The sequence below is a fragment of the Triturus cristatus genome, chromosome 3_1, assembly GCF_964204655.1.
Source record: "Triturus cristatus chromosome 3_1, aTriCri1.1, whole genome shotgun sequence".
Classification (NCBI taxonomy): Eukaryota; Metazoa; Chordata; class Amphibia; order Caudata; family Salamandridae; genus Triturus; species Triturus cristatus.
This window is the reverse complement of record NC_140583.1, coordinates 510,901,236-510,927,364: the sequence shown is the minus strand read 5'-3', so window position 1 is coordinate 510,927,364 and position 26,129 is coordinate 510,901,236. Positions and strand designations below refer to the sequence as shown.

At 45.2% G+C, this 26,129-nt stretch overlaps 1 protein-coding gene across 3 annotated transcripts in view; it reads right to left on the bottom strand.

Annotated features, from left to right (window-relative positions):
• LOC146860504 (aminopeptidase Ey-like) overlaps positions 1-26,129 on the bottom strand; it is a 724,459-nt gene that overhangs the window by 387,158 nt on the left and 311,172 nt on the right. For all 3 annotated transcript variants that reach the window (XM_085644417.1, XM_085644415.1, XM_085644416.1), the window contains exon 6: positions 21,678-21,832. In XM_085644417.1, coding sequence (XP_085500543.1) covers positions 21,678-21,832 — 155 coding nt within the window. The remainder of the gene's footprint in view (positions 1-21,677; positions 21,833-26,129) is intronic.

The window sequence follows — 26,129 nt, the reverse complement described above, 5'->3', positions numbered from 1 at the left end:
TGTACGTGATAGCCAGGAGGCTGCGTATTCGGGCCCTTGCACACAGGAGAATGAGACAGGAACGTATCTTCAGGCTGCGCATCACCCTGTTACAGAACACTGAAGAGGAGATCTATGACAAGTACAGACTGCACCCACAGACCATAATGGACCTGATTGAGGAGCTGAAACCCCACTTGGAGCACCCTACTCGCAGGACACAAACAATTCCCACACATGTGCAGGTCCTGTGCTCCCTGCACCTCCTCGCGTCAGGGAGTTTTCAACGGGTCATAGCGGAGGTTGGTGGTGTGTCACAGAGTGCACTTTCGCGCTTCTTCCATGCCTTCCTAGATGCAATGCTACTGAGGCTCCCACATCACATTTACTTCCCCACCACCCAACAGGCATTACAACAAACGATACTGGACTTCTACCAGATTGCACGTTTCCCCCACGTCATCGGCTGCATTGACGGGACCCATGTGGCCATCACACCCCCAGCAGAAACTGAATATGTCTACAGGAATCGGAAATGCTACCATTCCCTCAACATACAGATTGTGTGCAACGCTAAGTATCACATCACCGACATCGTAGCCAAATACCCCGGCAGTACACATGACTCCTTCATCTTCCGACACAGTGGAATACACAGACGTCTGAGTGCTGGAGAGTTTGGGGAGGGGTACCTGCTCGGTAAATACATTGCACACATCAATACATCCACTACATCAGTTGAGGGGGGGGACATTGACTCACCTATTGTGTTATTTTCCATGCAGGTGACAGTGCCTATGCAGTGCGCGACTTCATCCTGACCCCATACCTGGATCCTGCAAATGCAAGTGAGAGGAGCTACAACAGGGCACACAGATCTACACGCTGTGTCATTGAGCGAACCTTCGGAATCCTGAAGAGCCGCTTCCGGTGCCTGCATAAGAGTGGAGGCGCACTGCAATACAGCCCTGAGACCTGCTGTAAAATCGTGGCAAGCTGTGCAATGCTACACAACATGGCAATGAGGAAAGGCACCACAATTGATGTGACCGATACAGACACATCGGATGACGAGCGCCCTGCTCCCCCTGCCAGACCAGCACCAGGAGTTGGGGCAGCTGCTGGACGCCAGAGACGGACTGAGATCACACAAAACTACTTTTAGGTGAGTATTGAGGAAATGAGACTACAAAGCCTGATGATGTGTCAAGTGTTTAATCACACTTAACATGAAAGAAAATGTAATTGTCCCCAGCACATGTTGTACACACAGTGCAGAGAAGGCACAAGAAATAGGGCAAACAGCCTTTTGCGGGTTAATGCACCCGTGTTGCAGTCAGTGTCCCCGCAGATGATCACCTCCGTCGGTGCCGTCCAGGGTGCTTGACCCCCATGGTGCGCCCTTGGCCTGCTACCTGTCTGCCACTGCGGCGTCTTTCACCTGGCAAGGTTGGAGTGATGCTGCTGCGACTCGATGTGTCCTCACTCTCAGCAGAGGCCATTAGTGCGCTGCCACCTGCATTGGCTGTCTGCAGCTGTTCCACAGCAGTGGTCACCTGCGCCAGCCCTCGCGCTATGTCCTGGCAGCAATGTGCCATGTCCACCTGCATGGTTACGCTTCTGCGTGTGAGTGCGCTGGTGGTGGTGCAGAGGCGGTTGACTGCCTTGGTATAATTGTGTAGCCGTGCATTGGCACGTCGTCCAGCCCTGTCATTGGCAGCTTGGGTGTCCCTCAAAGTGGCACAGAGCTCTCGTATTGCCGCTACCATGTTGCAATTGTCCTGATGTAGGCGGCCTAGCTGGCGATTCATTGACCGCATTGCCTTGCTTTGCAGGCGCTGTTCCTGCAACATGCACTGTTCCAAGCCGGAGAACACGGTGCCTTCTCCTTCTGTTGCAGTGCTGCTCCTGGGCCTTGACCTGGAAATGGCCTGTTCCCTTTGCCTTGGTGTTGGTGCGTCATGACGGGGCATGTCTGTCACACCCTGACTCCCCTCTCTCCTGTCGGTGTCATCGCCTGTTGCTGGGACTTCATCCTCAAATGGAGGCAGTGGGGGCACATGTGCGCGCTTCCTGCGCTGAATTGGCTGCTGCTCTGTCTCATCGCTGGAGTCCGCAGGGTCTGCAGGCTCCTCTCCCTCAGCGCTGTCTTCTTGTGGCATGGCGTGTGCTGTGGATGTAAAGGGGACTATATGAGTTTGTGTTACTGTCTGCATGTGGCACTCAATAAAGTTACAAATCTTTGACGGCTAATCTCTGACACATTTCTATTCAATGATCCCCAAAACACATATGTTGCATTTACTTGTGATGGTGTCATGGACACACAGTCAGACACAGTACTACGAGTACCATGATGCATTGCTGGGTGTGCTGTAAGACCTGGGCTGGATTGGCATGTTGGGAGTTAACTATGCGCATTTGGGGGAGTGTGCAAGGGATGGGGAGGAGTGCAGGGTGATTTGGCATGCATCTTACCTTGTCTGCTGGATGAGGGGTCGGAGCTGTTGATTGCAGCCACACCACCAACGCTCTCAGGCAGGAGGGTTGACTCCACAAGCTCCTCATGGGGGGTTGGCTGCTCTGCAGTGGATGGTCCTCCTCCAGTCTGACTGGCATCCTTGAGTCTGGCTGCCACCCTCTCCTTGGACCTCTGGCGCATATCATACCACCGCTTGCGCAGCTCCTCGATGGTGCGTGTGGTGACTCCAACAGCATTCACCTTGCTCTGTATTTCCAGCCAGATTTTCCTCTTCCTGGCCTCTGGGACTTTGAGTGCCTTCTTCCCAAACAGGAGCTCATGGCTGCAGACCATCTCCTCAATGAGGACCTCCTGCTCCTTTTCTGAAAACTTGTGTTTTCTCTTTCTTTTTTCTGCATCTTTGCCCTGCTGGTTTTGTTTGGGATCCATTGCTGGTTGCTGTCTCCAGGAAAGCCTCCTCACACTCCACAAGCAGCCTCTGGGTGTGGCTCAGGTGAGCAGGTGCAGGCAATCACTACAGTTTCCTGTTTGTGATGTCATCAGCCTGCACCAGGCTTGCAGATTCCCGTTTTTGCGATTTCTTATTTAGCGAATTTCGCTATTAAGAAATCGCAATACGGGATTCTGCGAATTATTTGCGATTTTTAAGGAATCGCAAATGATTAGCGATTTATTTTATACATCCCGTTTAGCGAATCTGATTTTGCGAATCGCAAATTCTCGCAATTTGAGATTCGCTAAAGGGGAGTTTGATACATATGCCCCTTGGTGTTTATTGAATGCAATCCAGTAAGTTGATTTGAGAGCATGGGATGAAAGTAAAGTACAACAAGTGGGTGTCACATAGGTGCCGTTTGAAAGATTGTTTCCACTGCTTCAGAGAGTAAGTGGGTTATATTTAGGGTTAGGTGCACAGAATCAAAATAAAAAAACAGGCTAAGTGTGCTGTCTTGAATGTCAGGAAGGTGCAAGTTGCTATGTATAAACCTGTAGAAGTTGAGTTGCAAAACATATGTCCCCTGGATGCAGTTGTGGAAGCCTCAGAGTGGTTGGCACCCAGTATCATGGCGAAGAAGGCTAGTGGTGAGATCAGACTGTGTGTTGACTTCAGAGTACTTAATGAGGAGGGGGTGGTCAATAAGTTTCACCTGCCAAACATCAATGAGATGATTTCACTACTGTCTGGGACCACACTCTTTGCAACTTTTACCACCAGATCTGCCTTCACGAAGCCTCTCAAGATTCAATGGTTTTTAAAACACCCATGTGAGCATTTACATATGTGTGTATGCTGCACTGTTTAGTGTCCACATCACAGTTTCCCAAAGAGATGTGGCACATCTGATGCAGGATTTGACAGGTGTTAATTTTTATTAGGATCGGGATAGTCTACGGCTGCACAACAGAAGAGTATGATGAAAGATTCATGAGGGTTATTAAAAGATTTCAATAATCTGGTCTAACTTTACGTGTGTGTAAGAGTAGCTTTGCAAAAGAGGAAATCTCATATTTGGGGCATCAGATTTCAGGTGCAAACGTGAGACCCAAGCAGATTTTTTTTGAGGCTATCAGGGATCTAAATGAATCAGGTTGAAAGGAAGAACTTTTAACATTTTTTGCAAGACTGAATTTCATTGTAGATTCATCAAGTCTGGCTGAACGAACAAACAGAATGAGAGGTCTGTTAAAAAACTGTTGAGTTTATATGGGACGAGGAAGGTCGGAAGGATTTCAATGACCTAAAATGTGGGTTGTAAAGGACACCTAACTAAAAAGCTTTTGAACCAGTGAAAGACTGTAAGGACTACATATTCCAGTTAAGAAGTCACAGAGTTTCACTCCATAGAATTCTGCGGAGTTACAAACAACTCTGGAGATTCCATGGAATTCCACAAACGGGCAGAAATCGGCACAAAATCACCCTGCTTGTGCTGTAATTTAGCACCGGGGGCTCGTTCCATGCTGAAATTTCAGCACAAATGGCACCACACGGTCTGCCAGAGAGCGCAGCTGCTCAAGGTGATTTTGATGCCTCTGAATTAGAGTTCCTACTGGAAGTTTTCTGATCACGAACGGTCGCGACCGCACACGTCTGAGAAATCTCACCAGGTACCCTCGTAGTGACCAAAAATCTCAATAGGGGCTGCCTAATATCGCTCGTTGCTCGCCAACTTGCCATTTTCGAGATGCAGGTGAGAAAAAAATCTGACATACAGTGGTTGGCGGAATTTGTCCAGAACTCTGCATTACAATCATAATGCAGAGTGGCCGAATTCCGCGTCGGAACAGAATATATCTCACACCCCTCAAGTAATTGATGGTGAAGAAAATACTGTGGCATTTACCACTAGGACACTCCTATCCCATGCTTTCTGCAGCAGAGGAAATAGTGCTCAATAGGCGTTTAGATGTGCCTTTATCTTCCAACTGAATGCGCTTGGTAATCTTTGTTGTATTCAATCTATAGCTGAAATTAAATCCCTAGATATGAGAACCTGAGCTCCAAGGAAGAGAATAGGAGTATTTCCCCACAGTGGAAAAATAAATTCCAAAAGCCTATCTGATAACATCTTTCCAAGTCTAGTCAAGGCCTTGTAAATTAGAGTTGTGGGCCTTTCTACCTTTGAGTCCTACAGCACATGAAGCCATTATATTGCCGTTCAAGGTCTACCATTTTTTAAAATTATGTACCACTAGATTTGTTTTCACCATTTCCAAGGCAGGGAAATATATTGTTTTGCCAAATCAGAGTTCTTTTTTTACCTTGCTTGAGAATCCAGAGCAACATCTGAAATCCAGAGAGAGACTCTGCAGAACATTTCTAGCTTTTGTCTTTCTATAGAGCCTGCACAGCACTTGGCTATCAGCCTGACAACATTTTCTGGGAAAGGCTGGGAAATAAAGATCCTGCTCACCTACATTTGTTGGTCTCCTGCATAAACAGACCACTCCCAAAGGTCTGCAGCTACAGGGAAGCACTAAGACTAGCAACTCAGTGACTAATTCCTCAACTCCAGGAATTTTTGTTTGACCTTATGGTTACAGGTCTGAATCCCAGCAGGTACACTGAAGCTTTCCTTCTGAGGCGACAATTACAATAAATACTCAGTATTAACTATCAAGGTGCCTCATGGGGAGAAGGAGTCCCTTTACAATTGCACATCATTATGGGACTCTGAGTTCTGGTCAGAATGTAGCAGTGACTATAATAAAGTATTTAGAGCTCATTGTTGGTTTTCACTGTTTGCAATATTTTAAAATGTAGGGGAATGTTTAGCATCCACCAGAATGAAACCAATGGTTAATCTTCATCACTTCATAGGTAAGGTGGCTGATGGTATAGTCCTAAAAGCACAGGTTTTTCTTTAAGCACTATGGGCCACATTTACAAAAGGTTTTAGCATTTGCAAACGAAGATCCGAGTAGTTTGTGACTATTAAAGAGTATTTTGGCATGTATTAACCCTATTTTGCTAGTCGGTACTCAGAAGGGGCGTGTCTAGGGTGTTGCTTCCTAACAGCAACTCACTTGGGGATGTGTGAATGTTTTGCGACTTGAAAAAATTCCCCAAAACATTCACAGCTTAACACCTACTTCAAGTAGGTGGCAAGTCAGTCGCAAACGGAAAGGGGTGCCCAGGGCACCCCATCCACTTTGTGAATGGTTGCGATACGGACCACTGCCAGCTCTTAAAAAATGAAACTTGAAACATTTCATTTTTCTATTTGTATGGGATTTTTATTTAAGGAAAATGGGCTGCATTTCGAAAAAGAAAAATTTTGCTTTATTTAAAAGCAAACACAGACATGGTGGTCGGCTGCCCCCAGCAGGCCACCATCCCTATGTTTTTATTGATTCCTAATGGGTCGCAAATTGCTACATACCTCACAAATATTAATGAAGTAGGTCAATTGCGACCCCATTGGGAATTGCTAAATGTGTCTGAGACACATTGGTACATCGCATTTAGCGACTTCCTAATTGCGAGTTTCAAAAAGTCGCAATTAGGAACTCACAAAATCTGGGAATCGTACATGTGGCCCTATATGTTTCGAAATGTACAAACTCAAAGTAGCACATCCAGCTTACTTCACTATTGATTACCAGCGTTATCTCTTAAAATCTGTATTTGTTCAAGAAAGTTCAGAAACGTCAAGGAGTAGGAGCTTCTGGATGTCTCGTTAAATATGTGGGCAAGTTTGCCATTGTTTAAAATGTGCTTAGTATTGTTTAAAATCAGTTTGACTTGATTAAGTGCTAAACTTGTATATATGATATTATATAATTACTTTTAAGAGCATTAGAAAGCTCCCATAATCCATTAGTAGGTTCACATGTTTCTTCTACCCACTACCTCATGAAGGATGGGACAAAGGGTCAGCTCACTTCAGCCACAGGTTAACTTCACAGTGAGTGATGGCATTCTGCTCTATCACAACTACCACATTCGCACAAATGAGATCCCTTAACTACCAGGGGCTGCTATGTAAAAGCATGTTGTTTGTGGCTTTTAGCCAAAGTAGATTTTTCTGTATTTGGTTTATAAGGTTTAGTAAAAAGGCTTACAAAAACCATGATGAAACAAAACAATCACCGACAAAGCTAAGAGGCTCTCAGCCAAAACCAGACCTATTGGCTTTGCAAACAGTTGTTTTACTTGCTATGTAATTTGTATTACGATGGAAGACATAATTTCACAATCACAAAACTGCTTTTGTGTAAAATATGGGAAATCATGCGATGGGTTGCCTCCCACTGGCGCCTATGCTCATTTATTTTTTAAATCAGAATTTCAGCGTTTGGTTCCCTCAGATATGTATATCTAAGTAAACAATATTAACAAGAATGATCAAAGTCGACAGTTCCGGCTTTTTTGTAACTGAAAGTTATGTTAATTGAGAGGGGTATTGGTGAATGTGAAAATACTATGGGCCTAGATTGATAACTTGGTGTCTGGATCGGTGGAGGAATGGATAACTGAGCGAGTGTATTGATGGATGGATACATAGGTCTGTGCATGGATGGATGAATGATGACATGAGTGAGTGGATGAATGAGTAAGGGCATAGACAAATCAAGGTATAAGTAAGTGCACAAATGAATAATATGGGTGAGCGGGTAAGTTTATGGAAAACCTGCGGTTGCAAGCAATATACAAAAACGATACACTCATCATCTGAAGAATTCTAGATCACTTCAGAAAGTCCTTTACTAAAACTTAAGCATTCAATATTCTATTAGGTAGTTGAATTTGGGGTCTTTCTATAAATCAAAGTAGATGATGGCTGAAAAGTTTGCCAACCCCATTGAGGTCGACAATTCCTCAGCCCACTGTACCATATTGACACTGTCTTTCATTTTGTAGCTTTAGCACTGCTGTCCTCCAACTCTTACTACCTTCTGTGAACTAAAGGTTGGGCAAAAATATATTCGCTTTCAGCCCAGACTCTCAGGGGCGTAGCTTGGTCATTAGGAATAGGGGGGTGGGAGCTTCAGATTTCCCAACAAGCATGCTACCATATAATGTTAAAATAGATTATACGATAAGCAGGGTGAATGAGAGGGGCCTAACGGGCAGTGGAAAGGGAGAGTAATGCGGATTGGTAGGGACACTAAGTAGGAGAAAACACAATATTTACAAAATAACCACATTTTTTTAGGAATTTCAGAACAGAGGTATGTGTGTGTTTTTGTCTGTGTGTATGTAAAAATTCCTGGTGAAATCCGACAGACACCTCACCATACCCGAATGAAAGCAACTCTTTATCTGGAACTAAATATATTAGGGGGGTGTAACTCCCCAAACACCACCCTGAAGCTACGCCTCAGGAGACTCTTCTCAAAGCACCCTGACTAAGCCCAAAAGATTTTCGGAGCTATGGGATCGGTTATGTTGGAAAAACAAATCTAGTCTGCTTGAATAGAAAATTGATCATGGCATAATTAGGTGTACTCCATCATCAATCATCTGCTTACTTAATATGCAAGGATGTTGTTATTTGGTGTAAGGAATTGGTTACTAGTTGAAAGAGGGTGAAACCCTACTCAAGCTGCAACCAAAATCCTTGTCAGGGAGAAGTCACAAGAAAACCCAAAATTAACCTGCGCTCAACCCTCCAGTATCTTGGCACAGAGCAGTCAGGCTTATCTTGAAAGCAATGTGTAAAGTATTTTGCAATGCTTCAAGTAGTAATAAAGTGAAGACAGAACACAAGAAACATTCTACTCCAAATTAGAGAATTATTGAGTAAATGTTGCTAAATAAAACAAGAGCAAAATTACAAAAATCCAATCAGTAGAGCCGGAGATATGCAAGTTTAAATGTTTCAGTGAAAATAGCACCAAAAAGCACAAAGCACCAACTGTGGTCATCTGGTCACGGAAGACTGGGAAAAGTCACAATTTCAGGATGACCGCGATTGAGCATGGGCCTTAATCCGGGTTGTGAAGAGATGCAGAGTCTCTCGTTTAGGATGTGTCGCATAGTTGAGGCGATGCGAGGTCTGGGTGAGTAGATACATTGTGCAGCAGTGGTTTCAGGAAGCTGTCAAGTGCGATGCGATGTCCTGGCATGGAGATGCATTGTGCAGTGGCTGTGCCGACAGGCTGCATTGGGCGAGGCAATGTCCTTGCGTGGAGATGCACCACACCGTAGCGAGTTCTAAAGGGCTGCGATTGAGTAGTCAATGCAGCAGAGGAAATGCATTGATTCCAAAGGTGATGCGTCAAGCAGCTGAGACAATGCGCTGGTTCTGAAGGAGATGCGCCACAAAGGAGATGTGTCAGTTCTGTGGAGTACACAGATGGGATGGCAGAGCACCTTCAGCCCACTTCCAAGGGTCCACGACTGGGGTGACACCACTTGGGAGGACAGAATTCACAGATAGCAGAGTCAAGGTGCTGCGTTCAAGGTGGTTGGATGCCTGCTCTGTTCCTGAGACTTCTGATCAGGAGGGCGGTCAACCAGCCCTTGGAGTCACTCTGGGCTCCTGGGTTTAGAGATGCAGGTCCAGTCCTATTCACCCAGACAAGAGGGCAGCAGAGCAGAATGTCAGCACAGCAGGACAACAGTCCTTCAGGACAGCAGGCCTTTCAGGAGTACAGCAGTCCTTCTTCCTGGCAGGGTTCACAAGTCGAAAAGAGTACTAAAGAGTTGGATCTTAGGGTCCAATATTTACATCTGATACCTACTTTGAAGTGGAGGAAGCTTCAAGAGGTTTCCACCCCCCTTGAGATGTCAGACATCCCATTCCTCCCTTTCATGGTCCCAGCTTGTCGCAAAAGGCTAGTGACAAGCCCTTTGTGAGAGTGTTCAGACAGAACCTTTGTGGTCTGCAAATGTTGTGGGTAACAACTCCTCCACTTTGTTAACTCAGAGTGGTCCACCCTGCCAATACATTTCTTCCCCTTGTCTCACTGCCTGGGGGCAATTTTTTTTTTTATCTTGAAGGTTTTATATAGCGCTGGCTAGACCCAGAGGTATCAGAGCGCTTTACAAGATAAGGATAGTATAAGGCACATAGGGTATAAAAGCATATGAAAGGTAGTTCAACAAAAATTTACAAAGTACAGACAACATGAGCATTATACAAAACCAGATAAATAAACAGGGTCAGGAGCAATACGTTTAAGTAATGAGGTAAATGGTGAAACAAGAGAATATGGTATATAATTATACACAAAGACTAACTGACAGCTACACCTAGTCATGTGTCCCAGGATTAGGCTGCATTTTCGGAATTGTGAAGAAAAATCCAACTTTACTATTAAAGAGGGCTTTTATTTACAACTCTTTAGACAACAAACTTGACTTGTCTACCTGCTCTGAGCTGAAAGTTACAGCATATTAAATGTAACAAGGTAACAAGGTAACTTCATTGTCATCCTATGAGAGAGGTAAGCCTTGCAGTAGTAAAAAACTAATTTGGGAGTTTTTCACTACCAGGACATGTAAAACTTAAAAGTACATGTCCTACTTTTTGAATACACAGCACCCTACCCTTTGTGCTGTTCAGCGCCTACCTGTGGGGTAACATATGTATTAAAAAGGAAGGTTTGGGCCTGGCAAAAGGTTTATCTTGCCAGGTCAAAATGGAAGTTTTAAAAATAAAGACATAGGCTTCAATGGCAGACCTGAGACATGTTTAAAGGGATACTTAACTGGTTGTCAAAATCAGTGATGTATAAAAATAAGTTTCTGTATTGCATATAAACATAGACCAAAGATACATAAATCATAGATACTGTGCATACTATGCAAATCCAGGAATAGTAAGTACTCTTTATCCTGACAGTGCAAGAATCAAAATGACATATATAACAAATATCAGGGCATGAAGTGCAGCAAATTAGTTAGAAGGAAAACACATGAGTTATCATATATCACCAATTGGACATAATTTACACAAATAATGGCAGACGCCCGTAGGGTGTAGCAGACCTCCACTCCTATTACATTCTATATGGTCATTGAACTTCCCCTCGCAGGGCACAGAAGTGCCTGTGCAAGTGTTACTGGTAATACAGTCATTTTAGAGCTCCTGTGCTCCTCTTGGTGTTACTATGATATTCTCAGGCTAGTTCCCAAACTCTGATAAATTTCTGATTTTGGACCTCTGTCGAGAACTGCCCCATAATGCAGACAACCAAATAACACAATTTCACAATGTAGGTGTCACCACTGTGGGGGGGGCGCATACTTCTGACTTTTTTTGGTAGGCCTCTCTGGGTCCCTCCCATGGGCAGGTTAGGCACATGTAGCTGTCCCCGAATGCAGCTTCTAAACACTCATGGCATCCTTCCAATATAGCATGGCGGACCTATTAAGCTAAACTAGCTGTTGCTTTTATTTCATCTTGCTGCTACCTTTTAAACTTGCCGTTTTTGCACACATTGGTAAATTGCTATATTTGCACATTTTTATTCTTAGCCTTTAGTGAGTCCTGAAATATTTTAATCTGTATTACTGGTGTTGGGAAACTGAATGAATTTGCTCTTTTGTGCTTTTTTAAACTGTTTGTTCTGTAACCGAATTGAATCGCAATTGAAGGCTTGCCTCATTTTGCACTTCGGGGAAATCAGGAAGTTGGGACACAGCTTTTTCGGAGACCCGCCATTTTGTCAAGGCGCGGTCTAGTCTTTCTACATGACCGAGGGGATAAAACGGCACGTGGCGCTAGCACGCAGCGGACGCCAAAGGCGCGCCTAAGGCAAGCCCGTCTGCGCCCGTCCGCGCCTCGGACGCGCTGGACCGTGCCTGCACCCTTAATACATGTAAGTCATCCTTTGATATCTCTCCTCACACCCCCCGGCATAAGTATACCAGAGATGCCCTCATAAATCTTGATACTGATGTCAACTGTCGCACCGGCTCTTTGACTTTTTGCTCTAAGGATGCTCGGAGGTGCGAGCAGTGCCATTTCTCTCTTCCCCCTCCTTTGCGTATTGCACAACCCCCTGTTCCAGATGAAAGCTTTCCTTTTCCGTCTGCTTGCCCGAGTTTGCATACTACTACTACTGTGCATATGATGCTCTTAAATACACGTTCTGTCAAACAACACGAGTATCAAATTTTGGATCTTCTTCTAGACTCCAATCCTGACGTGTTGTTTCTTACAGAAACATGGCTTCATGAAGGTTCGAACCCCACTATTGCTAACGCTATTCCGTCAGATTATCTTATTTTAAGAAACGATCGTTCAAAAGGACGTGGTGGAGGAGTTGCGATCATTTATAAAAACTCACTCTCCTGCTCCTTACTCCCTAATTTGACTATGGAGAACTCGGAGAGTATGAGTTTTCTTCTTAAAACCTCCCCACAGTCATCTATCGCTGGGGTTCTAATCTATCAGCCACCGGGTCCTGCAAATTGCTTTCTAGAAGGTTTGCAGTCAGCCATTTCTCCCATGGTCACTAAATATGAACATTGTTTAATTTTAGGGGACTTCAACATCCATATGAATGTGCCTCTTAACTCGGAGGCAATTAAATTGATTGATTCCCTGAATATGCTTCATCTCTCTCCGTATGTGGCACACCCGACACATGATAAGGGTCACATATTAGACCAAGTTTTCTCCAACAAACCAATTGAAATGACCTCTCCTTCACCTGTAGCTTGGTCTGACCATTTTTTACTGACTTTTAGTAATAATGTTTCCTCTGCTACAACAGCCAAGTCTTATACATCACGCACCAGCAGCTTTAGATCTTTTAAATCTATGACCCCCGCGGCCGTAGGAACTTTTTTGAAACTTCATCCCCCCTCATTTAATGACAATCTGGCTGCTGATGTATCTTCTTTTGACAATTGGCTTGAATCCTGTGTCAATAACTTGGCCCCTCTTCAAAGTCGTGCCGCCAATAGAGGAAGTCCTACTGCACCATGGTTTACGGCTGACCTTAGGAAAATCAAAAGCCATTGTAAACATCTTGAAAGGTCATGGCGACAGGGTTATGACTCCTGTGCAAAGCAAATCTATAAAAATGCATTAAAAGCCTATCACCGCAACATTCGCTCAGCTAAAACTTTTTTTCTGAATCATAAAATTGAGCTTGCTGGTAACAAATGTGCTGAACTTTTCAAAGTAGTGAAAGACTTTACCTCTCCAAGGGCCTCATGTAGGAAGCCTAATACCGGTCGGTAACGGCCGATTTTCGGTAAATATACCGTTACCGACTGGTATTTAGGCTTTTGAGATGTAGGGGGAGAATTTCATGATTCGGTATTTACCGAATCGGTAATATTACCGATTCGGTAATATTACCGATTCAGTAAATACCGAATCATGAAATGAGATGTAGGGGGAGTGTGTGGGTGTTGGGTGGATTCGTTATTTACCACCAACTAAAAGTTGGTGGTAAATAACGAATAGCTGCAAAAAAGCATTTTTATGCACTTTGAAGTGTGCAATGTGGCAGACATACATGCCCTTAGGGCATGTATGTGTGCCACATGTGCACACATGTAGGAATCAGGGGTGCAACAGGGTGTCACTGTGACACCCTGCCACCCTTGATTTTGCTCCCCCCATTACCGAATCGGTATTTACCGATTCGGTAATGAGGCATACCTTCCCATTGATTCAATCAATGGGAAGGTATGCCTCATTACTGAATCGGTAAATACCGATTCGGTAATTACCGAATTTCTACGAATCGGTAATTTGTACCGATTGAATACCTACATAGCATTTACCACTTCATAAATATCGAATCGGTATGATTCGGTATTTATGAAGTGGTAAATGCCAGGCCACCTACATAAGGCCCCAAATGTCATAAAAAATCCTTTTTCCCCTACCAAGGTTTGGAATGATGCCATTGCTGTATTTTTTTAAAATAAAATTTCCACTATACAAGCTTCATTTGACTCAATAAGCTTTAATCATGTCTTAGAGCTGGATTGGCTGCTCGAACAACCTCCCCCTACTCTTAATCATCTTACACATTTCCCCGCCATCCCAATGGAGAAATCTTTACATCTTCTCCGCACCCTGAAATCTGGCTCCCCGACCGATCCCTGTCCTGCAAAAATCCTGGCTTCAATTGCTGAGATGATTAATCCTGCTGTCAATAAAATATTAAATCTCTCGCTGTCTACGGGGACTGTTCCGGAGCAGTGGAAGCTGGGTAAAATTCTCCCTTTGTTGAAAAAATCCTCCGCTGACTCCCTGATAGCGAGTAATTATAGACCTATTTCACTGCTCCCTGCCTTATCCAAAACCTTGGAGAAGTATGTCAATTACATCCTCGGAGATTTCCTAGAATCTAATAACATCTTACATTCTAGCCAGTCTGGCTTTCGTGCTAACTTTAGCACAGAAACTGCTCTCCTTGAGGTCTCTAAACTGATCAAGGTTACTTTGGATGGGGGCGGCCGAGCAGTGCTGGTCCTTCTTGACTTATCGGCAGCGTTCGATACCATACCCCATGACTTTCTTCTAGATCGCCTATGGAGGTGCGGTATCGGGCACCTCGCCTTGCAGTGGTTTCGGTCTTATCTCACTAATAGACAGCAAACTGTTTGGTCCCCTCCTTTTGAGGCTCACATTGAAGCTATGAATGTTGGAGTCCCTCAGGGCTCTATTTTGAGCCCTACACTTTTTAATGTGTTTGTGGCACCTCTGGCAACGCTGGCTGAATCATTCGGTGCCAGCATCGTCTCGTATGCAGACGATACTCAATTGCTATTTACGTGTGCCAGAGATGAAGTCCTGGATGGTAATAACATTAAGCTTTGCCTTTCAGCAGTTTTCAGTTGGCTCAATACTAATCACCTGAAATGCAATTCAGATAAATCTGAAATGATTTTTTTGGGCGGTCCACCAGATGAAAATTGGCGTGACTGGTGGCCCTCTAACATGCTCCCGCCTACAAATCTGGCTACCACTGTAAAGAATCTTGGGGTTAAACTAGACAGTAAACTCTCTATGAGCACCCAGGTACAATCTGTGGTAGGTACATGTTTTGCTTTGCTCAGAATGTTACGGAATTTTCTTCCTTTGCTTTCTCAATCCCACAGAAGGATAGCAGTACAGGCTTTAATCCTGTCTCGACTGGATTATGTCAATGTCCTTTATCTGGGTATACCGGAATTTCTTCTTAATCGCCTCCAAGTGGCTCAAAATGCTGCTGCACGTGCGATTTTTCTCGCTGACCGACGCACACACACTTCCCCTCTTCTGAGAACGTTACACTGGCTGCCTATTCGCAAAAGAATTCTCTTTAAGGCTCTGGTCCTTGCCTTTAAGGCCTCTCATAAAATCGGTGCACCCTACCTAAGAGCCCGTTGTCTTCACTACGTGCCTTCACGTTCGCTACGGTCTTCCTCTGCTCACCTGCTTCATACTCCCAGGTTTCATCTCTCACGACAGGGCGGCCGCTCTTTTCAGGTTCTGGTATCGTCTTTATGGAATAAACTCCCTGTTGATCTGCGCCAGGAAAAGGACCTTCTATGTTTTCGTCGTAAACTAAAGACCATGCTGTTTTAATATCTCCGAGGGCCTTCTTTTCAGCTTGTTTTGGCTTGTGTTACGGGTCCTGTGGTCAGCGCCGGGACACTCCTGGGAGTAGCCGCGCGCTCAACAAATACCTAGTAACATTAACGTGGCGTGGCACGTTGGTTCAGTCTTCCCTCCTTGGTGCAGCCTGTGCAAGAACAGCTGCTGAGTCAGCGACAGAGTGCCCTACCACGCTTCCATAAAAAATTCTCAATCCTTAGAGAAGCAGGAAGGCCTCGCAGTGTGAACATAAATTAAGTGCCCCACACAAGCCAGTTCCTGGTAGAATATAAGTCCAAAATGAAGCATTCGCCATGCGCTCCACAAACTGGCAGTTAGCAATGGATTCCTCTAGGTCAGAGGAATTCCAGCGAAACAGGGTGGGAGGAAGCAAGCACACAAGCCTCTGGAGAGCACTGGGGGAAACAAAGGCAGAGAAACAGGCAGCAGACCAGCACATCATTTTACTTAGCAAAGTGGCAGTCCCGCCAGCAGCTCAGCAAGCAGCAGGCCAGTACAGCAAGCAAGTAGTCCAAATGGCGATTCATTCTGGCAGTACAATAGTCCCTGGCAATGTGCAGCATATAGCGCCAGCAGTGTCTGGTTACAAGTCCCACACAGTGTCTAAAAACATAAGGTCAGAGCCCCTGTACATATGCTCAAAATGTCTTTGATGTGGAAGTAACTTTAAAAGAAATGTTAGAAGTGCACAACACCTCCTTTCAACCTGGCTCCAGAATTCAGTAGAGAGTAATCAAGCCCTCTGTGTGAGTGCAGGACACAGCCTATTTGAATGTAAGTGTGCCCTACCTCCCTCTCTTCCAGCCCAGGAAGACCATTCAGTATGCAGATGAATGCAGATGCAACGCTGTTAAACCCAAACCTTACACTGTGATGGCTCTTTGGAAAATATGCACAAACTCTGCCCTAGAGATGGTTTGGAGTCAGGCTGCAAAGCACAAGAGTCATAAGCACAGTGAAATACCGACTTTCTAAAAGTGGCATTTCTACAATAGTAATCAAATATCCACCTACACCAATAAGCAGGATTTATCATCACTATTCCAAACATACCAAACATGGCACTGTTACTCCATATCAGATAAGAAATTACCACTTAAAGACATATGAGGGAATTCCCAATTCTAACCTATGAGAGGAGCTGTACTCATTGTATTGATAAACAAAATAGGGTGTTTGTCACTAACAGGACATGCCACACAATAAAGGCACATGCCCTACCTTTTACCTACACAGCACCCTGTTCATAGGGCTACCTACGGCCTACCTTAGGGGTGACCTATATGTAGTAGAAGGGGAGTTTCAGGCTTGGCAAGTAACTTTAAATGCCAAATCACTGTGGCAGTAAACTGTGCACACAGGCCCTGCAGTGGCAGGCTTGAGACAGGTTTGAAAAGCTACTTCTGTGAGTGGTCAAGCAGCGCCGCAGGCCCACTAGTAGAATTTAATTAACAGGCCCCGAGTATATGGGATACCACTGTACAAGGGTCTTACAAAAAATTAAATTTGGCAGACAGCTGTAAACCACTCATACCATGTTCAAAGGAGCAATACATGCACTTTAGCACTGATTAGCAGTGGTAAAGTGCCTAGAGTCCTAAAGCCAGCAAAAAGGGTCTGAAAAATATAAGCAAGAAGGCAAAAGGTTTGGTAAGGATACTGAGTGGTGGACCACTACGGTTGATTAGCACTGGCAGCAGAGAGAGCGTGGATTGCCACTGAGCTTACCTGGGCCAATTGGAGCCCATTTCCTGAGGTAAAATACCAGCAAGTCTTAAGGGGTTGACCATTAGGAAGGCACAAACAGACAAGGACCCGGGACCCAGAAGATAAATAGAACTCAGTTGGAGAAGAACTGGAATAGGCATAAAGTAGAGTTATCTTAGAGCACATTAGATGAAAGCAGATCCCACTTGTCCCTGGAATGTGACTGACTGCCCCTGTAATATCCGGCTGTCATAGTGATACATCATGTATGAATGACTGATGGCCCATCCTCAAAAGGTTTGTGAAAGGTGTGCAGCACATCTCCTTGATTCTGCCCTTGCCCTACTGATCTGTCACAGGTTTATATTATATATGGCAGACTTTACTCCAGTCCTACAGCCTGAAGGAGCTACACATATTATGTGACTAGCACGGGCTCTTCTCTAGCAGCCTCTATAAGATACTGCAAACATGTTACTGACTCTTCCTAAAACCTATCTGTCTGTCCAAGGTACCCCAGACATGTAAGTTATTCTTCTTCATACCCATCTTACAGATGTTTTTGCTATGTACCTCACATGTGATATATTTTGCCCCACAGCTTTGCCTCTTCTGGTATTTCAGATGTCTGTTTAGCATTTGATTCTTATTATACAAGACCTAGCTGACTGCATATGTGCACCGGACACATGTCACTGATTGAGCCATACTGCCCGCTCAAAGGTGCACTTTGCTGATTGATGATTATGCCCTGCTGCCCGACTCACATGGCCTCTGTGAAGGTATGTTCAGCATGTGATGATTATGCCCCAGCCCTACAGACTTGCAAGAGGCTGTCTGACTTATGACTGTCTGTACACAAGCCTACTGGCTTTTCAGAGGCAAGGTCCTGTTGTGAATTCTCTCAATACCCTGGAGACCAGTCTTCCATCCATCACATTTTGAGTCCTGCGCTCTATTTTGAGTCTTATGTTCTCTTGCGAATGTAACAAAAACCGTCTGTGGGTTGTATGTGGATACATCTATCACAATTCCTCTGAAGTGGTCTGGCTGTCCTTTGTGTTTGTTTTATAGAAATGCAAATAGTGGACTACAACTAGACGGTTTGTCATATTGTCTGTTAGTAAAAAACATAGGGGCAGATTTACAACCCCCTTGCGACACTTTTACGCCACCATTGTGTCACTTTTATGAAGCAGCGAAGTCTTAAACAATGCGCCACGTTGCAACACATTTACTACGTGATGCATCTAGGGAGATGCGTCATGTTGTAAAGCCCTGCGTCACATTATACATGCATCAGGTATAATGTATGCTGGGTGGGTGTTCGGACACAAGAAAGCCTCGTGAAAGTGACGCAGTAAAATCTACAAGATTTCACTGAGTCACTTCTACGACACCGCTGCGGCAAAACCTTTTGCCTGCTTGGAGTGATGCAGTACAATAGGAATAGGCATTCATGATCATTGCTGGAGTAGCGTCGTGCTTGCGACACGACTCCATCAGTGCGTTACCTTTACGCCAACATAAGTGTCTCGCATCTTTAAATTCTTGCGCCACGGTGCGCCGCAATGTAAATGTGCCGCATCCATGGTGGCACAAGGGGTTTTTGTGTGATGCCATTGAACAGACGCATCTCTGCTAATTTGCAGAGATGTGTCAGTTCTTGTAAATCTGCACCAAAGTAGACTTCACTAACAACTGGAAATTAGGGAATGTTCAGGGACTGCTCCAGAACATGGGTGAAAAATCATAACTGCACAAAAAATGTAAATTGAAAGAGGATGCCCCACACTACATGGACACAGATCGCTGCTATACTAAGGAAATGGCTACATGTCTATTCAATGGCAAAGACCTTAACTTCACGAATAACAGTGACGATCAATAAATAGCTCTTGAATGTGTTAAATGACACTTGCAACACCCAGTGGCCGTGGGGGGTGGTGTTAGAGTGAAATTAATGTCCCTCTCTATAGATAATACATAATTTATGAGAGATAGTTAAATCTGTGTCTGCCAGTTGTAAACTATCATTGGCAAAGCCAAACGGTCTGGCCTTTGCCAGCTGTGAGGTTTTTTTTTTTTTTTTTTTATTGCCAGCAAATGCAACAAAGATAGAAAACTAAATATGCCACCTGAATATGGTGACCAAATGCATGTATTAAAAATGTAAATAAAAAATTAACAATGCATATACCTTTAATAGTAAAGTATGTGTGCTCCTGAGCAGCAAAGTGTTCTTAGAACGGGTATAGAAACTATTTTTATCTCTAATACACATCGGAGAAAACTTTAGGTCTTATTTACAGTTTGGCGGACCGAGCTACTCCATATGACGGCTATCCCGTCCACCATATTACAAGTGCATTATATCATAGAGCACTTGTTATACGGCGGACGGGATATGCTTCATGTTTGTGACGGAAGTATCCCTTTGAGCCAAACTCTGTATCAAGTGCTTTAATTCGTATTTGACACAACGAAAAGGATCGATTGTCTTTGAATATAGTGTGAACAAGCATGACTAAAGAAAATACAAAGCGATTATGAACAGAATGAAGAAAGCATTGGTTAGTAAAGTATTGGCATCCAAAACTGAAAGTGAAGTGAACTTCTTTTAAAGAATAACGCACACATGCGATCGGACTTAATGCTGTCACTCACAGAGCAAAAGAGACGATGGCTGAAGTAGGCTTACCCTATCCTTTTACTGTATGCTAAGGTAGGTGGAAGGAAAATGGAAATGCAGGTTAACAAACCAATGAATGAAAAGGGATGACCCAAAATCTAGCTATATATGTATATTACCTACTGGCGGTCGCCAGTAGGTAGTTATAGTTAGGACCCTGTTTCCATAGGAAAACCGCAACATTCTATTTGGAATAACTTTGGCGCCGGTCGACGAATCCTCGCGAAATTTTCAAAACTAATGGGGCGCTACGCTCCGCTCCTACCCTGAAAGTCTCGGGGGGATTCGTCAAGCAGGGGCTGAGAAAAAAGGGGGGTCCCAAAACGCGTTTTTCCCATGCATTTTTCCATAGGACCTTTAGACACAGCTACAGCCCGAACGGCTGAACAGAGTTACTTGAAATTTGGCAGAGAGGTAGTCTACAGGTCAAGGAAGTGCCTTTTGTAGGTCTGGTGTAAATCTGTTCAGTAGTTCCCGAGAAAATAGCATTTAAATCAATATATATATCTGTGGCAGCTTACGGTGCGCTTACCGTGCGCTTACGGTAAGCTTACCGTACGCGTACTGTGCCGTGCGCGAGCGCGATTCTGATTGGCTGTTACAGCTTAGTAAACATTCGAATCGGTCGAAACCAGGAAGCGGCGGCCGCCATTTTCTCTCTCGCACTCTGAGGGGGGGAGGAAAAACAAAGGTTGAAAACATGTAAAGGGGCATGTTAGACAGCTCCTAACCACCTAGCCTTGATCAAGGTGTAATAGAACCCCCAAGGCAAAAAATTCAATTTTATTTTTTTTCGAAAAAACGCCGATTACGCTTACCGTACACGTACGGTAAAAATTGAATATAAAAAAACACTATCCACACTTTCCCACCCCCGTGTGCAAAAGGTGCCCGAAGAGCAACCTTTGTGCATGACATACATCATCCAAGGAACAATTAATAGGTTACCTTTCACAACGAAGCACATAATATGTCCTCCGTGTGCGGATGATGCGCGAAGCGCATCGTGCGTACATGGCCCATCCAGCGTAACGTGGGCACGCGGTGCGCGTAGCGCACCGCGTGCCCACCGTGCGTGCACGGCACTAACTGCGTAAAGTGGGTGCGCGGTGCGCGAAGCGCACCGCGTGCTCACTGTGCGAGCACGGTGCGCAAAGCGCACCGTGCGCGCACGGAACGAACTGCGTTAAGTGGGCGCGCACGCCACGAACGGCGTAAAGTAACTTAGCATTTAAAAAACCGTACAAATTCACTGAAAAAACCATAGGTTTCAGACACGTTATAGTTAGGAATTAGCATTTAAAAAACCTTGCAAATTCACTGAAAAAACATAGGTTTTACACATGTTATAGTTAGCTGGACATTTTACTGATAAAAAACCATTGAAATTCCCCCGTTATAGTTAGTGCAGGCAACTATAACTCACGCGACCGCAATCCTCTGCTGATGACATATGTGTCTTTATGAAAAAAAAATATTTGCAATATATGTATAGCTAAAATTTAATGGAAGAAGACATGGGCAAATAAGTGTCTAAATACAGTATTAGCATCAGCAGAGGATTGCGGTCGCGTGAGTTATAGTTGCCTGCACTAACTATAACGGGGGAATTTCAATGGTTTTTTATCAGTAAAATGTCCAGCTAACTATAACATGTGTAAAACCTATGGTTTTTTCAGTGAATATATATATATATATGTATATATTTGCTTTTTAGTTATGGTTTTTTTTATTACGTGAGATCAGATCTAAACAAATCACATGTTTTAAAGTATTTGTAGGACGCTGACAGTACCTGGTGGGCAAGTTCATGAGCTATCACAATAAGCACCCTCTCCTTGTTCCCAATGGAGGAAACCTTTGGGTCATACAGCAGGGCTGTCTCCCTGTAAGTGACCAGCCCCCAGTTCTCCATTGCTCCAGCGCTAAAATCTGGAAGGGCTATTTGATCTGGAACAAAAATAAAAGGTAATTAATTAAAATTTTCCAATCTTCGTTTTTCTAGTAAAAACAGCATTTAAGTTCAGTTTGGGTTAACATCTAACATAGCAACCATTAGATTACTTTACTGCAAGATTCACCTTCTGGTTTTTTTGTTTATACTCAATTTTATTGGTTTTATGACAACAAAATGAAAAGTACAGCATTGTGATGCAACAAGAGAGAGCAGGATACATTATCCTAATTTTCCCTGCGAGGGCCATGCAGCACACAAGAAAACAGTATTGTCCCTCGGAGCCTACCCGCCATGAGCTATGGAATCTCAGCCTATCAAGCCCAGCCACTTGCCCCATATGCGTTCGTGTTTGGCCGGGCAGCCTTAGGCCTCATATGCAGTTCTTTCCTGAGTGGTGCGCCAATCCACTCCTTTCCGCCACTTCACAAGAGAAGGAGATGTTGAGCTCTTCCAGGCCGCCGCAATGTCTCTTTTGGCCACTAAACTGGCTGTCCCTGGGAACAATCGGTCAGCACTGGAGAAATCCAACCCCTGGATCACCCCTAGGAGAAGGGCAAGAGCACTAAGGGGGACCTGCCAGCCCAGGGCATCACTTAGCTCTTCCACAATCGATGCCCAGTACTCAGAAATGATGACGTAGGACCAGACCATGTGATAGAAGTCGGCCGGCTCCGCCTCACATCGCGGGCACCTGGAGGTGGGGAGAAAACCCCTATTTGCAGTCGTACAGGGGTGAGGTATACAAAGTGGAGGTAGTAAATTTGAATGAGGCAAAGTATGGCTGATAAAGTGAGTACTCTAGGGGCCATCAATGCCTCTCCGCAGTCCTCCTCATCTAGAGGGCACACCCATTGCTCCGACCGGGCCTTAAGTAAGTCTACTGTGGACTGAGTATTGTTTATTAGAGATCGGTAAATTTGTGATATTCACCCCTTCCTTAGGCTACCCATAAGGAGTTTAGCCTACAGTGGCCTAAACTCCGGGATTGCTGTGCGGTCGGGGATGTGGAAGGTAAGGGCATGTCGAAATTGGAGGTACTTGTAGAATTGGTTAGAGTGCATGGATTATGCGCGCAGTAGTACTTGGAAAGAAGACAGGTGTTCACCCCTCTATACATCCCCCAGTAGAGTGGTTCCTATTAAGTCCCAGTGCTGGAAACCCACCATTGCCCTAACCTCTCGCAACCAGGTGCCATGCCAAAGGGGTATCTAAAGTGTCATTTTGGCGTCCCAGGGGTGTGTCGTAGCGCAGAATACCACGCGAGGAGGGCTGTGCGAGTGACTACTGGCAAGTCCTGAGGAATTGGTGCCCCATAAAGAATGGCCTGGATACGGGAGAACTTGAGGTGCTCCAGCTCCAGCCGGTAGGACGGATCCAAACGGCCCAATTATACCAGCCATGGATCACCAGGAGACAGGTAGTGAGATAGTACAGGTAGGCATTCATCATCCCCATGTCCTCATGGTATGTGGCCCACTGACAAAACTGGAGGGCCAGTCGTGGTCTCGAGCCACCCCAGAGGAAGTTCATGATCACCTAGTCCCCAGAACCAACTGCGGGCGACGTGGAGCGGAAGGTTTTGAAGGACATATAGGAGATGCGGCAGTATCATCATTTTGAAGAGGGCGATCCTGCCGAGGGAGATGAGGGGGAGGGATTGCCAACAACAGAGGTCAGTCTTTCGTGAGTTTGATCAACGGGGTGATGTTGAGGAACCAAGTCAGCTCTGGAAGCAGCAATACCCAGATACCAAGATTTTTGAATGAGAGTCGTCTCAGGGGGATTGTTGTTTGCCAATCGATGCACTCCCTGGAGCTGTGGAGAGGGACCATGGTAGATTTCCCCGGGTTAAGGCACAAGCCCACCACCCTCTTGAAGGATTGGAGAATCTGGAAGCAGCGGGTCCGGTTTGGGCGGGATTGGCCAGGAAAAGCAGGACATCATCTGCATATAGGACGATCCGGTTCTCGTAGGAGCCCCACCAGTGCCACCAGAATTCACCTTCTAACGTTAAAACTTCAGTCTAACAATATTAGCCAATGCTAATGGTGTTATTCAACACTTATCTGTCTGCTTCATCCTTGTGTTATTGCAATTATTGCCTCCTAACTTGAGTGGCAGTGTTGATCTGCCTGCCCCACTTAGTTCTCTCGTTTCCCTGCTTGTATTTAATCCTGTGCAACTTTTTTGGTCTTTGCCTATTCTTGCAAACGGTCCTCAAACTACTCATGGGCCTCTGTATAGAAGCTTTCCCAGTGGTGGAAATTACCACTCCTCTGAAACCACTGAGCCATGGGAAGTTAGACTTGGTACTAACGTAATGACCTGATCCCATGGTGGTGTGGTAAACTACACATATTTGCCGCAAAATAAAACATCATTCATGCCACTGGCACTATTCCCAGCATCAACACAAAATACAGACGGATTTGAAAATGTACTGCCCTAGGTAAGAAACATCACTGCTTAGAAATGAGGTGTGCATTGTGGGAGCAGTGATGGGACCCCTGCAGCAAACGTCACTCATCGAGCATTGTCCAACTTTATGGTGATCAGACCTAACTAACATTTCAGGTAGCAATAACTGTTGCTCCAATGATTTTTTGGTGGCTTTTAAGTCTAACCTGTCCAAAGACAGACTGTGGACAAAAGTCCAATTGGTCGCACACTGCTCTACCTACCAGCGTGTTGCCCCAAAGAATTGTGGTCCCTGAAGTCAGCGTTGGCGGGTACGCCTATGCCCGAGTCATGAGTGCAAGTAAGTGTAGCGTTAGCCATCCCTGGACACGTGTTTCGAGGTAGTTGCCTCTCGTCAGCAGGGAGTAGGTGAGTGTGTAGGGTTGCTGTGTAGGCTGCTAAAATAAGTGTTCTCAGGTAAAGTACCTCTCGTAGCGCGCAGGTGCGTAACCATGAGCTCGTCAGCTCCACCGGCTCAAGGAGCCTGAATATTAACAAAAGTCCAATTGGTCGCACACTGCTCTACCTACCAGCGTGTTGCCCCAAAGAATTGTGGTCCCTGAAGTCAGCGTCGGCGGGTACGCCTATGCTCGAGTCATGAGTGCAAGTAAGTGTAGCGTTAGCCATCCCTGGACACGTGTTTCGAGGTAGTTGCCTCTCGTCAGCAGGGAGTAGGTGAGTGTGTAGGGTTGCTGTGTAGGCTGCTAAAATAAGTGTTCTCAGGTAAAGTACCTTTCGTAGAGCGCAGGTGCGTAACCATGAGCTCGTCAGCTCCACCGGCTCAAGGAGCCTGAATATTAACAAAAGTCCAATTGGTCGCACACTGCTCTACCTACCAGCGTGTTGCCCCAAAGAATTGTGGTCCCTGAAGTCAGCGTCGGCGGGTACGCCTATGCCCGAGTCATGAGTGCAAGTAAGTGTAGCGTTAGCCATCCCTGGACACGTGTTTCAAGGTAGTTGCCTCTCGTCAGCAGGGAGTAGGTGAGTGTGTAGGGTTGCTGTGTAGGCTGCTAAAATAAGTGTTCTCAGGTAAAGTACCTCTCGTAGCGCGCAGGTGCGTAACCATGAGCTCGTCAGCTCCACCGGCTCAAGGAGCCTGAATATTAACAAAAGTCCAATTGGTCGCACACTGCTCTACCTACCAGCATGTTGCCCCAAAGAATTGTGGTCCCTGAAGTCAGCGTCGGCGGGTACGCCTATGCCCGAGTCATGAGTGCAAGTAAGTGTAGCGTTAGCCATCCCTGGACACGTGTTTCAAGGTAGTTGCCTCTCGTCAGCAGGGAGTAGGTGAGTGTGTAGGGTTGCTGTGCAGGCTGCTAAAATAAGTGTTCTCAGGTAAAGTACCTCTCGTAGCGCGCAGGTGCGTATCCTGGATCTGCACCTGCGCGCCATTAGAGGTACTTCACCTGTTTTAATTACATTTTGGCAGTCCATGCGGCACCCCTTTACATTGACCTGCTCCCTGCTGACGAGAGGCAACTACCTCGAAACACGTGTCCAGGGATGGCTAATGCAACACATACTTTTTTACATACATCGTGGCATAGGCGTACTCGCCGTCGCCACTACATCTACCATAGTTCCTTGGGGAAACTTGCTGGTGTGACGAGCAGTGTGCGACCAACCTTTGAATCATTTATTACGGCTCCCTTGAGCCAACGGGCTGACGAGCCATGGATCTGCACCTGCGCGCCATGAGAGGTAGTTCACCTGTTTTAATTACATTTTGACAGTCCATGCGGCACCCCTTTACATTGACCTGCTCCCTGCTGACGAGAGGCAACTACCTCGAAACACGTGTCCAGGGATGGCTAATGCAACACATACTTTTTT